The 14,584-nt window shown below is 29.9% G+C and overlaps 1 protein-coding gene across 6 annotated transcripts in view; it reads left to right on the top strand.

The window, feature by feature from the left end:
- LOC118197213 (echinoderm microtubule-associated protein-like 2) overlaps positions 1 to 14,584 on the top strand; it is a 210,916-nt gene that overhangs the window by 147,505 nt on the left and 48,827 nt on the right. For 5 of the 6 annotated variants that reach the window (XM_085818835.1, XM_085818834.1, XM_085818833.1 and 2 more), the window contains 3 exons: positions 6,887 to 6,959; positions 8,361 to 8,378; positions 8,865 to 8,966. In XM_085818835.1, the coding sequence (XP_085674961.1) occupies positions 6,887 to 6,959; positions 8,361 to 8,378; positions 8,865 to 8,966 (193 nt within the window). The remainder of the gene's footprint in view (positions 1 to 6,886; positions 6,960 to 8,360; positions 8,379 to 8,864; positions 8,967 to 14,584) is intronic. The other variant, XM_085818831.1, reaches the window with a different exon arrangement.

Raw genomic sequence — 14,584 nt, 5'->3', positions numbered from 1 at the left:
CATAATATTTGAATGTTTTATTTCTGATACTAGAATCTTAACATGTTTATCTTCCCTTTATTTTCTCTGCTTTTCACTATACACAAGCATGGAAAATGTAAAAAATGCTTCTAATCTTATCACATGGGCAGGCATTATAGAAAGGGATTTTTTATTAATAAAGAAATTGAAAACTTACAATTTAAAAGATTAATCTAATATGTCTTAATGCACCATACTAGCACATAGCTTGCACTAGGCATTTTCCGTGTTCTAAATGCTTCCAATGCCAGCTCTAAATTCTAAATGTTTTGCCATTTCTAGATTTTGTTGTTCAGTGTGTCATTAAATTCTAAAAATTCTGCCACATCTGCTCTGTAACTGGTCTTTACCATATGTATTTCATATTTCTTCTGAATGTTCATATTACTAAAGAAATAAAATTAGCGATCATTTTCTGTACATTCTAAATGCATTTAGTGTTTTTTACAATAACAGAAATCCTTAATCAAATTTAAAAAAAAAAATCTAAAATGAAAAGGAAACATGTTGAAGAAAGAAACTGAATACATAAAGCAAATTATTCTTCAAAGGGTAGGGTATGAACTGTGCCAAATTTGATCGAAAATCCCCGTTCCCCTCTTTTCTAATCCACGAACTGTGCGACGTTTCCTGTCCCCCATTTCTTTCCAAGAAGATTGGGTGCTACAAAAAGTCATTTATCGCCATTAATGGGACATTCTATTGAGACTGCAAGCCTTTATTTTTGTTTATCAATATTGTAAAAATTGTGCATGTAAAACAAATATTAATTTAAAGTCTGGCGTGTGCTAAAAAATAAATTTCTTTTACACTCATTTTAAAGTTTTATGATGCTTAAAGGAATGATCTTTTTTATTCTCTGTAAGAATTAAAATCTTTCCAAGTTGTAGATTTTAGTCGCTGATATATATATATCAGTTTTGAATAGTAAAATTGATAGATTAATGACATACACAAAACTGATACATAATCAACGTATCAAATATTGGATTTGTAGCTCACCTTAAATATGTTTCTTGTCTAGATAAATATTAACAAATCTTCTTAGATAGTAGAATGGTTTTAACTTTCAAATTTACCATTTTAGGTAAACAGTTCTAATTTAATTATAAAAATTATCTTTATTAAGTCTAAAAATTGGACTTCTTAAGTCGTTCTAAATTCACACTAATATTATTGCAATATATTCCTGTATTAAGCTTTCAATTTTTAATCATTGAAGTTATTTTAAGGTTATTTAACTTTGTTACAAATTCCATATTTTAATACTAGAAACCTTTAAATATTTATTCTGTTTTCCACCTGATGTACTTTGGCATACATTTAACTTCTAATACACATTTAATTAATAAATTAATAATTATGAGCATCAGCAGAATTTTCATAATTAACAACAACAGGAAGGGGAAAAAAAAAAAAACTTATATTCATATCCTGGGATTTTCAGTTCCTTTTTAATCCATTCCTTTTTCACATATTGTTGCACTGTACTCAAGTTTTCATGTATGTAGAATTTATACAGTCGAAAGTCGTTAATCCGGACTCGTTGGGACTTCGGCTATTCCGGATTATCGATTTTTCCGGATTATAGATCATCAGTTTAAATCTGGTAAGATGGCATGCAGAAATTACAAAATTAAAAATATGAAAGAGTAATTTATGAAATAAAGAACAATTATGATTTAAAGTGGTATCAAAATTTACTAAAAGAAAAAGCTTAATATTTATTTGTTTACTTTATTAAACATTTCTTTCAATGTAAGTTGTTTAAGTTGCTTCGTTTCATGTGATAATACTTTCTCTTCAATTCTATCAAACAGACATAATTTCTTGTTTAGTTACAAAGTTCCGCTGTTCAAGTCCTATAATTGCTGTATCGAGAATACCAACTAATTTGTCAATCGAAATTTTTTCGTTTTCAATAACCTCTGTGTCACTTTCTTCACTATCGGAAGCGAATTATGATGACAAGAAACTTGATTTAAATCATATCAAAGATGGAGCACATCGAGATGAAATACTACATTTAGTAAGGAATTATAAGCCAAATAAATTAAAAACATCTGCCCTGAAGATAAGGATAGTGCTGACAGATCAACTTGCAATTCATTGCGCGCCGCATCCCCCCCGTAGAGCAGCGGGAAATTGATAAACATATTTCAGAATGATTAGATAATCAAAGGATATGCCTTTATCCATTTTTTGCAGCAATTCCACTTTCTGTTTAATGGACTTCGAAACATACTTTCGCTTTGTAGATCTTTTACGTATTAGTAAATATATATTGGAAATTATTTGACATAATCAAAAGTTCAAGCTTACTTTTATAAAATTGCTCTAACAGTCTGCAGAAAATAATAAACTGGATCCAATTCAAAGATTAAGGAACAACGCAATCTGCAACATTAACTGAATTAGATAATTTTAGCTTAGCTTATACCATTCGTTATACATTGAACGCGCCTGCGTCAACGTATTATGCGCAAGTGCACATGCATATTCGCAGCCATAAAGGTCTTACACGCACGCGTAAACGCCTATGCGCATGCGTCAATGTGAGGCATGCGCAGAAAGTTTGTAGCTTTGAGGTCCGGATTATAGATCATTCCGGATTATGTGTGTCCGAATTAACGACTTTTGACTGTATACTTTGTATTGTATTTATGCCAATTTATATTTAAATGATAATTTTTACAAATTCTTGCATCACAACTCTAGTTAACAGAAGATGTTTCTAACACCTTGGCAAAGCTTAATCTTCAGCATGTAGCTTATTTTCCAACCTAGTTTCAGGCTGAATTATTTGTAAAATTAATTAATTGAAATTATTTGTTAACAACGATGGTCACTGAATCACGCTAATAATATTTCTAACTGTTGTAATTTATAATGCAACGAGTTCATGTGATTTATAATATAATTCATTTATAATTTTTCAGCAGTATTGAAATTAATAGCAGATACTGATAATGATATACATTTAGATTACAATGATTTAGATTGCCATTGCCTTCTTCACTCATGCTTTTATGCTACATTCCTAATCTTTCATAATGTCATACAGGTAAGTTTAGCTCATTCACCAAACATGTAAATCTGTAATTCAGCCCACTTTTGTTCTTGAGTGTGCTGTATCTTCTATTTTGTTTAATATATTGTTCAGCCTAATTTCAAAAGGTCTTATGATCAAGTGGAAAAGTCACTAAACATTGGTAGTTCGACCCGAGTTTCTAGTTCCAGTGATCCCCCAGCTCTTTCTTTTTTTGTACTTATTTACTGTATAAAAATGTAGCGTAAAAATTTCAGTTCATGAAGTAAAAATACTTTTTAAATTTATTCTTTAAAAATATTGCAAAAATTTTCATCTTTACCTTAGCATATCTTTTTACAAATCTCTCTAATAAGAAAAAATAAGGAAAGAAATTAACACAGTTTTGGTGATTGATACCTCGATGCAAATTACATGTTACATTTTTCCAAAAGCATAGAGTTTATATGGATATCAATAAATTAAGCCTTATTTCTCCATCTAATTTTCTTAACATGTTTATTTCAGAATTTTCTTTTCACACTGTAGCGCTTAACATTATGAGTTTTCTATAATCATTCAATTTCTCTAGCCATGGTAACTTTGCATACCTTCTGACAAGCAGTTATATTTTTAACCACTGTATTTTAATTCCTGTTGACGATCAGTACATTATTCACTTGTTTCACAAGTGCAACTTTTATTTTATACACAAATCTACGTAAAATAGCATTAAAACTTCAGTTATGCAGAGTTCCAGATCGATTGCTTGTTTTAGATTGAATGAAATTAAGCTTAATGTTACTGTTAATTAGCTTGTTATTAATTTAATTGTATGTTTCTAACTAATTATGTGCTCAGATATTTCCAAGTATATTACACAAACTTTTGCATCCTAATTTTTAGTTTTTGGTTAAAAAAATAAGCTTTTATTTTTTGAGAGGCCTGATTGATTATATTAATTTGCAGTACTGTTTATCTAATTCTTTTCTTCTAGATAAATTTTAGAAAAATTCTTAGCATAATAATTTAAATTTATTTACAATGTATACATCAGTGATCCAAATGCTTAGTAATGTTGTTATAATAGATTTCATGCTAAGCCTTTTTTTAAATTTAACTATTAATTTCTGCAAACATTTACATGATTGCTTTAATTAACGACAAATATTTCTAGCACACTTTAGCACACTTTGATATGGAATAATTTTTTGCATTCTATTAAATTTTCCAGTCTAGTTCAGACATCTTGACTATTATTGATGTAATTTATTAAAAATATAATTTGTATGCTTTCTAATTATTTAATTTATGATATTATTATCATAAATGAAAGATGTTTGTAATGCTAATATGTATGTTTACCAATACCTTTTATTTTCTTTGTTAGCTCTAGCATTTATTACCGTTATTCAAGTAATTAGCCTGCTTGTTAGATATTTTTTACTTGTTCTTGTGATATGTAATTCTATTTATTTATTTTTATTTTCCTCTTGGCTACAATTGGCTTTGAAAAGTTAAATTGTAACCCTGTAGGCAGCAGGGGGGAAGAAGTTTTGATTGGCGCAGTTGGACTATAGCTCGATCCGGGGAGGGGGATTTTCATTAGTGCAGTTGGAGTACACCCCTTCAAAGATATGTGCAGCTATTATTATGTAAATTACCCAATTATTTATGATTTCAGCCTTTACTTTTACTTCCCATTTCTATTTCCTCATATAATAGAGTTACTGAGCCAGATTAAATTAAAATTAAATTGTATAATCTTTGAGCACTAGTCCACATTTTTAGTTTGAATTTAACTGTTTTTGTTTATTACATCACTGTGAGCTGTAATTGATTTTGTTAGCATCAGAACATGCCTTTATGTTCCAAGTTCTTTTTAAATAAGAAGTTTATTTAAACCTTTGTCTTATATTATAGTTTTTTTTTCAGACATAGTGATAATATGCTTCACGTCTGTCGGAGATTTTGGACTATTTCACTTTTAGCAGGTCAAGTAAACCCTCATAGGTACATTGTGGAGAGTTTGGCAAGTTAGGAGATAAAGCACACAGAAACTAGCGAGAGCTATTGAGACAAATCTCTAATTGTTAGAAAAAAGGTTTAAAGAGAAGGAAATAGATATTAACTAGCCAAAATGTGTGGGAAGGCTTCAAATTAAAATGACTGATAAATATTTTTTGAGTACTGTTGTTACAAAACAGAAATGTTTTTACAAATATTGTTAAAAACTTTTTTTAACAAATATTGTTAAAAAATAAAGTTTAATAGTGGCCATGTAAATCCATAATGACTAAGGTTATCAAACTACCTAATTTAATTATTTATAACCAACTGCTTACCCTTAAAAATGATCTCTATATATTAAAGCGAGTTATTGCCTTTCATTAAAGATAAAATACAAAAATGTAAAAATTCAAGTAAAACTTATTCTTTGCATCTAGTGAGACTTAAAATAATACAAAACAACTTATCAGCTCTGGTGCTTTAATGGCTTATTGAAATAATTAATTGCTTTAATGGCCTTAAAGTATATTAACTAAGTTAAAACCTCTGGAACTCTTCACTAAGCTATGACACTAACTGCATCAACTGCAGAGCCTGACTAACTTTCAACACTTGCCAACCGTGCCTAACATCAGGCCTTTCAGGATTATTCTAATCATCAGGTCTCTCTCTCTAGACAAGCAGCAACGGTGACAACATTGTCTTTTGTTATGAATGATGCTGATTATGATCTTACTTCTCATTTTAACCTATCCTTTTTGACATAAACATCTACCTGCTGTTTACTAAACCTCTAGACTGACCAAGTATGTGACAAAATGAGACATTATAAAAGATCAATTTGAAGTTAACTGTTAGTAAAACGTAAATGTCACTTATCTTCTTTCAAATATGTCCAACTATTATAAGTGTAAAATATTTAATGCTACTTGATAAATTGCATAAAGTTTTTTTTATTCTCAAACTTATTAATAATTAATTAATTCATGTTTAGTAATAATGCATACTACTTAAGGATCTATTTTACTTTTAGGTTAGTATTACAAAAATGAAATTCAGGCATACATAATATTTTTAATTGATTTTATTCAGTTCCCATTTGCTCATAGGTCCTTAATTTTTTTCATTAATGGTCCTTAAAAGTACTTTATTTGCGTGTGCAGAAATGTGTATGAACCCTGTATGAGTACAAAGATTGTGGAGATAAACTAGAACTGTGTATAGAATGTTTGACAAATATTATTATCCCCCCCCAAAGTTATAACAACTTTTTATCATTTTCTCATGAAAGTTTTCTTCTCCTTTGAGAATTTACGTATGATAAATAAAGTTTTACCATTAAACCTAAAGATTGTCTTAAATTTATTAAAAAGTGTTACTGTAAAGGAAATTTTTACATAACCCAAGCAAAACGATTGGCAGTTGTGATGGTTAATTACATCAGAGCATGTTTAAATTTTACTCCATAAATCTGCTTTCAGATACAAGAAGATTATTACAACTACAAATTCAAAACTTATTGCCATGATCACTAAATCTGCTTGAATATTTTTCTTTATAATTATTACCCATCCATTGGGCAATAGTATTTCTGTCCATTCATTAATTAATGTGACATAAATTGTATACATAATTAAAATTTAAGATGAACTGCTGTTAAAAGAAGTATGTTGTAAGAGGAAAAAAAAATTATTTTCTTATCCCCTGTACAAATAGTTGCTTTTTTTTAAATATGGCTTTTATTTCTTCAAGCATTTCTCCTGTACTTAAAATTATTACTTTAACTACTTTATTTTTACTTTTAACTACTCTTGCTTTCTTTATTAGCCTTGCTCTTCATCCTAACAAGTTACTGATAGCGACAGGTCAAGTAGCTAGCATTGATAGACGAGAACGTAGAGTAAGTAACTATTTTCTCAAACTTCTTGTTTATGTGTGTATGTATGTTTATATGATTGTATAGATGTGTAAGCCTTCTAAGCATTGATAGACGAGAACGTAGAGTAAGTAACTATTTTCTCAAACTTCTTGTTTATGTGTGCATGTATGTTTATATGATTATATAGATGTATAAGTCTTCTATCACAAATATGTATATTTGTGATAGAAGGCTGTATATATATATATATATATATATATATATATATATATATATATATATATATGTATATTTGTGATAGAAGGCTGTATATATATATATATATATATATATATATATTTGTGATAGAAGGATATATATATATTTGCCTTTCATATTAAATATATGTGTGTGCGTGCGTGTTTAAATTAAAATAAACTAAAGAAGAAACATTTTTACATTTTTTAAGTTTGCTGAGTATTGTTACTAATAAAAATTTGGGAAAAGTATAAATAGAAAGTTGTTATTGATATATTTTGGATGTAAATACGTACTTATAAACTGTTATGGATGTAATATATCAAAATAACTATCTAGAGATATTTTTTCAGAGATAAACTTGAAAGAATGACATCAAAGTTCAATCTTTTTGGGATTCATTAGTACTACTTATGGTTTATTTATCATTAATACGATATTGATTCTTAACAGTCAATTTTCCAAAGATTGTTCTCTGTCAATCAATCTTTATTTAGCAATAAAATAAATGGGAATATGTGACTATGGTTTTACTTTTAAAAATATGCGACTAAGATGGCATGTGCTACTTAATAAAGTAAATATTACTAATTTAACCAGTATTTACATATGCATTCTTGTTAACTAGATTGGAGGAAACATAATTAATTTAATTAAGGTTAAATTAAATTCAAGAAAATATTTTTGTGAAGGTAATTTTTTTGAAGATGTATACAAATAAATTAATCAAATTTAAAAATATTAAAAAAAAAAGCCTTTCTTGTATTAAGTATATTAGACACAGAATTTCTCTTTCATTACAATATGAAGTAATTAAACATATGAATTTTTGTTGGCAATAATATTTTCAGTGTTGTATGAAATTTCTTTGATATCCTTCTCATATTCTGACAGAAATTCTGAAAATTTTTAGATTTTAATAAGCTGACAAAATTCTGGAATTTATTAATATTTTTTCCATATTTGGCTTTTTTGTTCATTCATGTTTGCAGAAATACCAGTTACTAATATTGGAGAAATAAGTATATAATGTGATTTTTGTAAATCTTTTTACAGTATTCATCTCTGTCGTCTATTGTTTTTTGTATGTAAATTATTTCTTTATTCACTTTTATTGTTGCTGTGTCACCTGATATTTGTTTAAAATATCTGTAGTAAGAAGATTTTTTTTTTTTTCCTGTGCAGCCCCGTTTATCAAAAAGGGTAATTTATATTCCTTGTTTTTGCATGAGAATTTTTACCTTTAGGCATGTGTTGAATGGAAAAACTAAAAACTAAAACTTTTTTCTGCCCTATGGCATAATGTAGCTTACATAAAACTTCATATCGCATATGATTTATGGATCAAATTTATGTTTGCTTTTTTTAAATTTTACTACACTATGCTTCTCAATTTGCTGTGTATGCTCATTCGTCATTGTACCAAATTGCATATTTGATTATAATTTTGCAGGAAGAGGAACTTTGACAGTAGATATTTAATTTTTTAAAATTATGCATACAATAATATTCTGAGCATGTACTTTGAAACCATTTATTTTGCATGCTGTTCTTCCATGAATTTAAATAATTTGCATCTTTTGCAAAAATGTACGGATTTATTTACATAATTCACTGACTTTTGTTATTTTAGGTAAAATTTTATACTGTAAGAAATTTTGTAATGAATTGTGTTATTTTAATTTTTAGCCTCATGTAAGGATATGGGATTCTGTAAGCTTACATACCCTTCACATTATTGGAGCAGGTGAATTTGAACGTGCTGTTTGTTGTGTGGCGTTTTCTCATGCGGTTAGTAATTTTATACTTCATGTATTTAATTATGACTTTCATTCTTTCTGATCTCTATTTCTGTGAATGTTAATAATTGTACTATCTCTTATTGAGGTTTATAATTTTTATCATGTTCATATGTCCAACTTCAAAGCACCATGAAGGAAGTGGTTGTTTTTGATGAAATTGAATATGTTTATAGCTCATACATAGATAATAAAATGATTATTATTATTTATTATTATTCCGCCTGCTTCACCTTTTAATGGGCACTACAGATCAGTCATGTTATTCTGATCATTGCACAAGCAACCTTTTTTTTTGGTTGTTTATCTTTTCAACCTTATTAAAAATCAAAGTCATAGTACCTGTTCATGGCTCACAATCACCCACTGAGTGTTCAAATTAGTAGTTGGTCGAACTGCCCTTGGCGGCAATGCATGCATGAATTCAACAAGGCAAGGAAAGGTAGAGGTTCCTAATGTCATCCTGCGACACATTCTGCCAGGCATTCATCAGTTGTTGCTCCAGATCTGCGATATTTTGTAGTGCCCGAATCTGGCGGCCTAATATGCTCCAGACATCCTCGATGGGTGAAAGGTCTGGTGACCTTGCTGGCTAAGGAAAAGTATCAATTGCACAGAGACAGTCCAGAGATATGCGATTGGTATGTGGCCTGGCATTATCTTGTTGGAAAATGGCCCCAGGATGACATACCATGAAAGGTAATGCAACCGACTGCAGGATGGTTTAAACATATCGTTGAGCTGTTAAAGATGTACGGAGGATGACTAAAGATGACCTGCTGTCATAAGAAATAGTGCCCCACTCCATCACACCAGGGGGTATGCCTTTGTAAAGCAAAGGCTGATTGGGACTGCTGTCCTCTCCAGACATCCAGTTCATGTCTGGAGAGGACCCTGTCCTCTCCAGACATGAACACGGTGGTCATCTGCTTCAAGAGGGAAGCGGGATTCATCACTGAACACTATACGATGCCAGTCTGATGGCAGCCATGATGATCAGCTGCAACTTCACTCCAGATGACTCCACCTATATTGTGGGGTTAAAGACAAACGTCTTAAAGGTCTCTGTGAGTGTAACCCCAGCTCAGACAAGTGCCTCGAGATGGTGGACGGTACTACGGGAGGTATAGATGTGGCTGTAGTGTGTTGAATAGTTGACAATGATACCGTTGGGACGGTTCGGACCTGGCGAACAGTTATCCTATATTGCCTTGTATTTATGCTCCTTGGTCATCCAGAGCCTTCATTTCATCGGCAATTTCCTTGTAGCAACCATTGCTGCAAACATCTTAGCACAGCAGTGTCTGTACACTGCAGGTTGTGGCTTATTGCTCAGTATGACCATACAGCTTCACACAACCCTGCAATGCGACCACTTCTAAGTCATTTAGTTGTCTGTAAGGTCTTTGAAATCGTCGTAATAGCATCTTTAGTTGCTTCTTTATTCTTCAGCAAAAAAGATAAATTTTCCACCTCAGTTACTGGTTTTATACTTTGCGAATTGCTCTAGAAATGCGTGCTATGATTGCAATTCCTCTTTATTTCCCTTGAAACTTTGATCTTTTGCACGTTCGATCAAGATGTTTTTGCATACCGAATTTCATTAGGATTGTAAAAGTCCTTCTTTTAGCTTCGATTTTTTTTTTGCAAAAGAGTGTACATGAACTATGTTTATGAAGAAGTTATAAATAGAGCTTAGAAGTCTTAAACTATAATTTTGGGTTAACCATATAGTTTGGCTAAAACTGGAATCTACATCATGTGCGAAATAATGATGTGAGAGATGATTATAAAATTCAAATATATCCAGTGGCTATATAAAACCAAGGGCTTAAGAAAACAAAATGTTTAAAATTTTTATTATTTACAATTTTTTTATTAAAATTATTTACTGTGTATTCTGCAGGGCATCTGGTTAAAATATCATTGATATATGAAGAGAAGAAGGTTATGTGTTATTGGAAAATGTAATAGTTTGTATTAGATCATTAAAATCTTTGTGATACTGTCTTTTAAAGTATGCAACACATGCAAATAGAATGGTTGTATGAGGTTCACTTTTTTCCATTTGTTTCTAAAATGCTGATTTGTTAGAAAAAATAAAGTGGAGAGTAAATCAAGTTTCATATATTACCTTGAGTTATCAGATATGTTTTTTTTTAGAATTTAATACCTTTTATGTTGGTCTTAGAAACATCTATATTGCTTTTTCCAAATTCTGGGAATATTATGCTGTTAGCTCATTTATCTTCTATGAGAGGAATTCAAGGGAATGCAATTAAACTTTTATTTAGCCGTTGAGTATTAATTTTTAGTTTTTGACTATTAAAAAATTACTTTTATTCACATTTTGGTATTTGCTATCATTTTATGTACTTTTTATTTTTAATTTATAAAACACATTGGAAAATAATCTAAATAAATGTATATATGTATTTTTCAAATTTTGACTAATGATCGATCGTCGGGGGATGATCGTCTAACAATGGTAAAAGGGGTGCATGGAGCAAAAAAGACTGAAAACCACTGATCTATATAAACTGGTAAATGTTATTTTTCCAAGAGACATAAAATTTTTCATCTATGATAAGCCTAATACATCATGGGATCAAGAATCAAGAAATATTATTCTGCATAGATTATTCTAAACAGATATTATTCTAAATGATCCATAATTATAAATCAAAGAAAATCCACATCAAATTTATTCAATTTTCATTATGTATTCAAACTGGCGTCCAGATCCAAAAGCAAAAACATGCACCATGAAGCACTTACATCCTCTGTTGTTCTTGATGGTAACCATCAAGATTTTCAATTTTATGCTTTTCAATTATGTCAGTTTTTAACTGATAATTTATTATGTTGCTATAATTCTGCCTAAGCCATTTATTGTTCTGTAGTTTATTAGCTAAAGGTATTAGAAATGGCTTGGAATTTTCTAAATTATTATCCAAATTCACATGGTTTGATTTCTACATATTTGCCATTAATAAAATACAAGATATTCTCAAATTTCTCAATGATTGATTTATCATCTCAATTTTCATTCTTCCTTAGACCCATGTGGTCTAAAGTTCAACATTTCTCAAACAGTTATTAATTAAATTTTTACTTTCCTTCAAACAGTGAGAAATACCAATTATAAACACACCAGCACTAGACTGACCATCCTTAAAAGATCCAAGTAAAGACCAAGCAAACATTAGCGAAAGCATAAATAGCTCTTAATTAACTCTCTCAGCAGTATTTTTATATCAGCTAAGTCACCATTATGGGTTAATATTAAAGGTTCTGATTTTAATATATCCAAAATGTTTTTGAGGAAATTTTTAGAAATAGTGTCTGTGAATTTCAGTTGTGATTGAACCATTAGAGTAATAAAAACTATTAAGGATAATTTGAACAACATAATATTAAATTAGCATATCCTGAATATAACCAAAAGAATAAATATATAACTTTTCTTTCTGTAAACTCTTTTATCTTTTTAGCTAAATCTGATCTAATGATGAAATTTGTGACTCACCATCAGTTAGGATTTTTACTAATTAACTTCTAGTGTTATCTTTATTGAAGAGTAAGCAATTCAAGTTTGTAAATAGATACCTTTATTAACAGACTCAGAAGCAGTCTTTAGAGTTTGATGATAGGAGTGCAACTACATTCCTCTTAAAATATGATGATGTAATTACAATCTGTTTAATATCTGAAAGTGATTCAAATTCAGGAACAATATTCTTAAAATAAGTTATTATGATATAAAATATTATACAGTCTGCAAGTAAAGTTTTATCTTACATCTAAACAATAGTATGTGTGCTTTTCTAAAGCATCTGGAACAATGCAGTTGGTTTCTACTAACATTCTTTTTTTTTGGATCATCTGTTTTCTCACATTTTCCTACATTGTGTATATGGAGAATACACTAAAAACAGTACAGTCTAGTAACTGTGTTTAACCCAGAAGCAGTAGGAACTCGTACAGTAATTACTGTTCAGTAATTAATTGCTTAACTCCATAACTTTTCTTTCCTTTCTTTGAGTTTTATTATTAAATTAGAAGTCTCTGGACTCTCTAGTCTCTGGAATATTTGTTAATTCATTATTGTTCCCAATAGCATTTTCAGAAGAATTATAAACCATTATACTTAAGAGTTGAAATTTTAGGTAACAGAATTTTGGTTTTGTTTTCAATCTTAATTGCAGCAGTAGACTGGTATTCTATGTTACAACCTGATAATTGAAATTAAGTTTCTTTTTATCCCTAAAAATATATATACTCATTTTTTCTTCATACTCTAATACTGTATTACATTTCTTTCATATTTTAGACTCACCCCTTTAAAACAACCCAGTATTTTTTCATCAATTTCTTTAATTCAGATTTCTTAGAAATAAATAAAAACAGATTTTCCTCTCCCATATTTTTAGCCATATATCTTTTTAATTTCAGGTTCTAAGGTATTTATTATTTAAGAAATATCTTGTCTAAAAGTTTTTTTAGCAGTGTTATGTATTATTTTTGTTGTGTACAATTCTTACATATTATTTTACTGTGAATAGAGAATTCTTACTGATTATATTAATTTACTGTTAATAAAGAATTTGTAATGCTCTTATTTAAGAATTAATGTTTAATATATAGTTTCACGAGCAGTCTAAATTCTAATTAAACAGTTGAAACAAATGGAATAATCTTAAATCTTCTTACCTTGCCTCTTTGCTCGTAAATAGATGTTGACACTGAGAAGGCTGTCTTCTTAATTCAAAAGCTACTAAAAGTTTACATACACCATTTATTAATCATTTTTACACACACTCAGACTCAATACAGGAGACACTTAACAGAAAACAACATAGCCATAAATCAAAATGAAGTTAGAGTCATCAAAGTTTCTTGGCATGTGCAGATGCCCGGAGTTTAAATTGAAAGCACTTCATTCTGTACTGTGGGGGTTGCGACATTTCCTCCCACCTTGCATTCTGGTGTAGGAATGTAACCAAAGTCTCAATAAGATAAGTTACAAATTCAGTCTCTGAGTTGGTATTACTATACGTCTATATCTGGTTTTAACCACGGAACATTCTGGATTGTCTTACACTTCAAGAGGACTGTCTTCAACTTCAAGTCTTTGGTAGGGTCTTAATAGTTCACCATTCATAGTTTTTATGTGAGCAACATGAGTATTTGGGTCTTGTCCAGGATAAAGTTCAAGTATTCTGCCCATAGGCCAGTCTATTTGTTTGCTGTTGTCGCTTCCAATGAGAACAACTTGACCTACTCTAAGGGTGGTTGGGTGTTTGCACTTGGAGTAAGATTTCAACTGATCCAGGTATTCTATCCTAAATCTTTTCATCAGGTCTTGTTTAAGTTTCTGACGATAATGAAAATGTTTTATTAAATGATTCGAATTGAAAACGTCTAATCCAGGGAGAGATCCAGTACGTATTTCTTGTAAAAATAAAGATGGGATTAAAGTTTGTAAGTCTTCAGCATCCTCTGACAGATAAGTCAAGGGACGGCTATTGATTATATATTCTGCTTCACATAAAATGGTAGCCAGTTCATCATAATGTAGTCGAGCTCGTCCCAGATTTCTTCTTACGA

This window comes from Stegodyphus dumicola, chromosome 6 (genome assembly GCF_044657685.1).
Source record: "Stegodyphus dumicola isolate Sdum_Otavi_A_Nest chromosome 6, ASM4465768v1".
Classification (NCBI taxonomy): domain Eukaryota; kingdom Metazoa; phylum Arthropoda; class Arachnida; order Araneae; family Eresidae; genus Stegodyphus; species Stegodyphus dumicola.
Note: the sequence above shows the minus strand (reverse complement) of the source record. Positions and strands in the feature narration are given on the sequence as shown.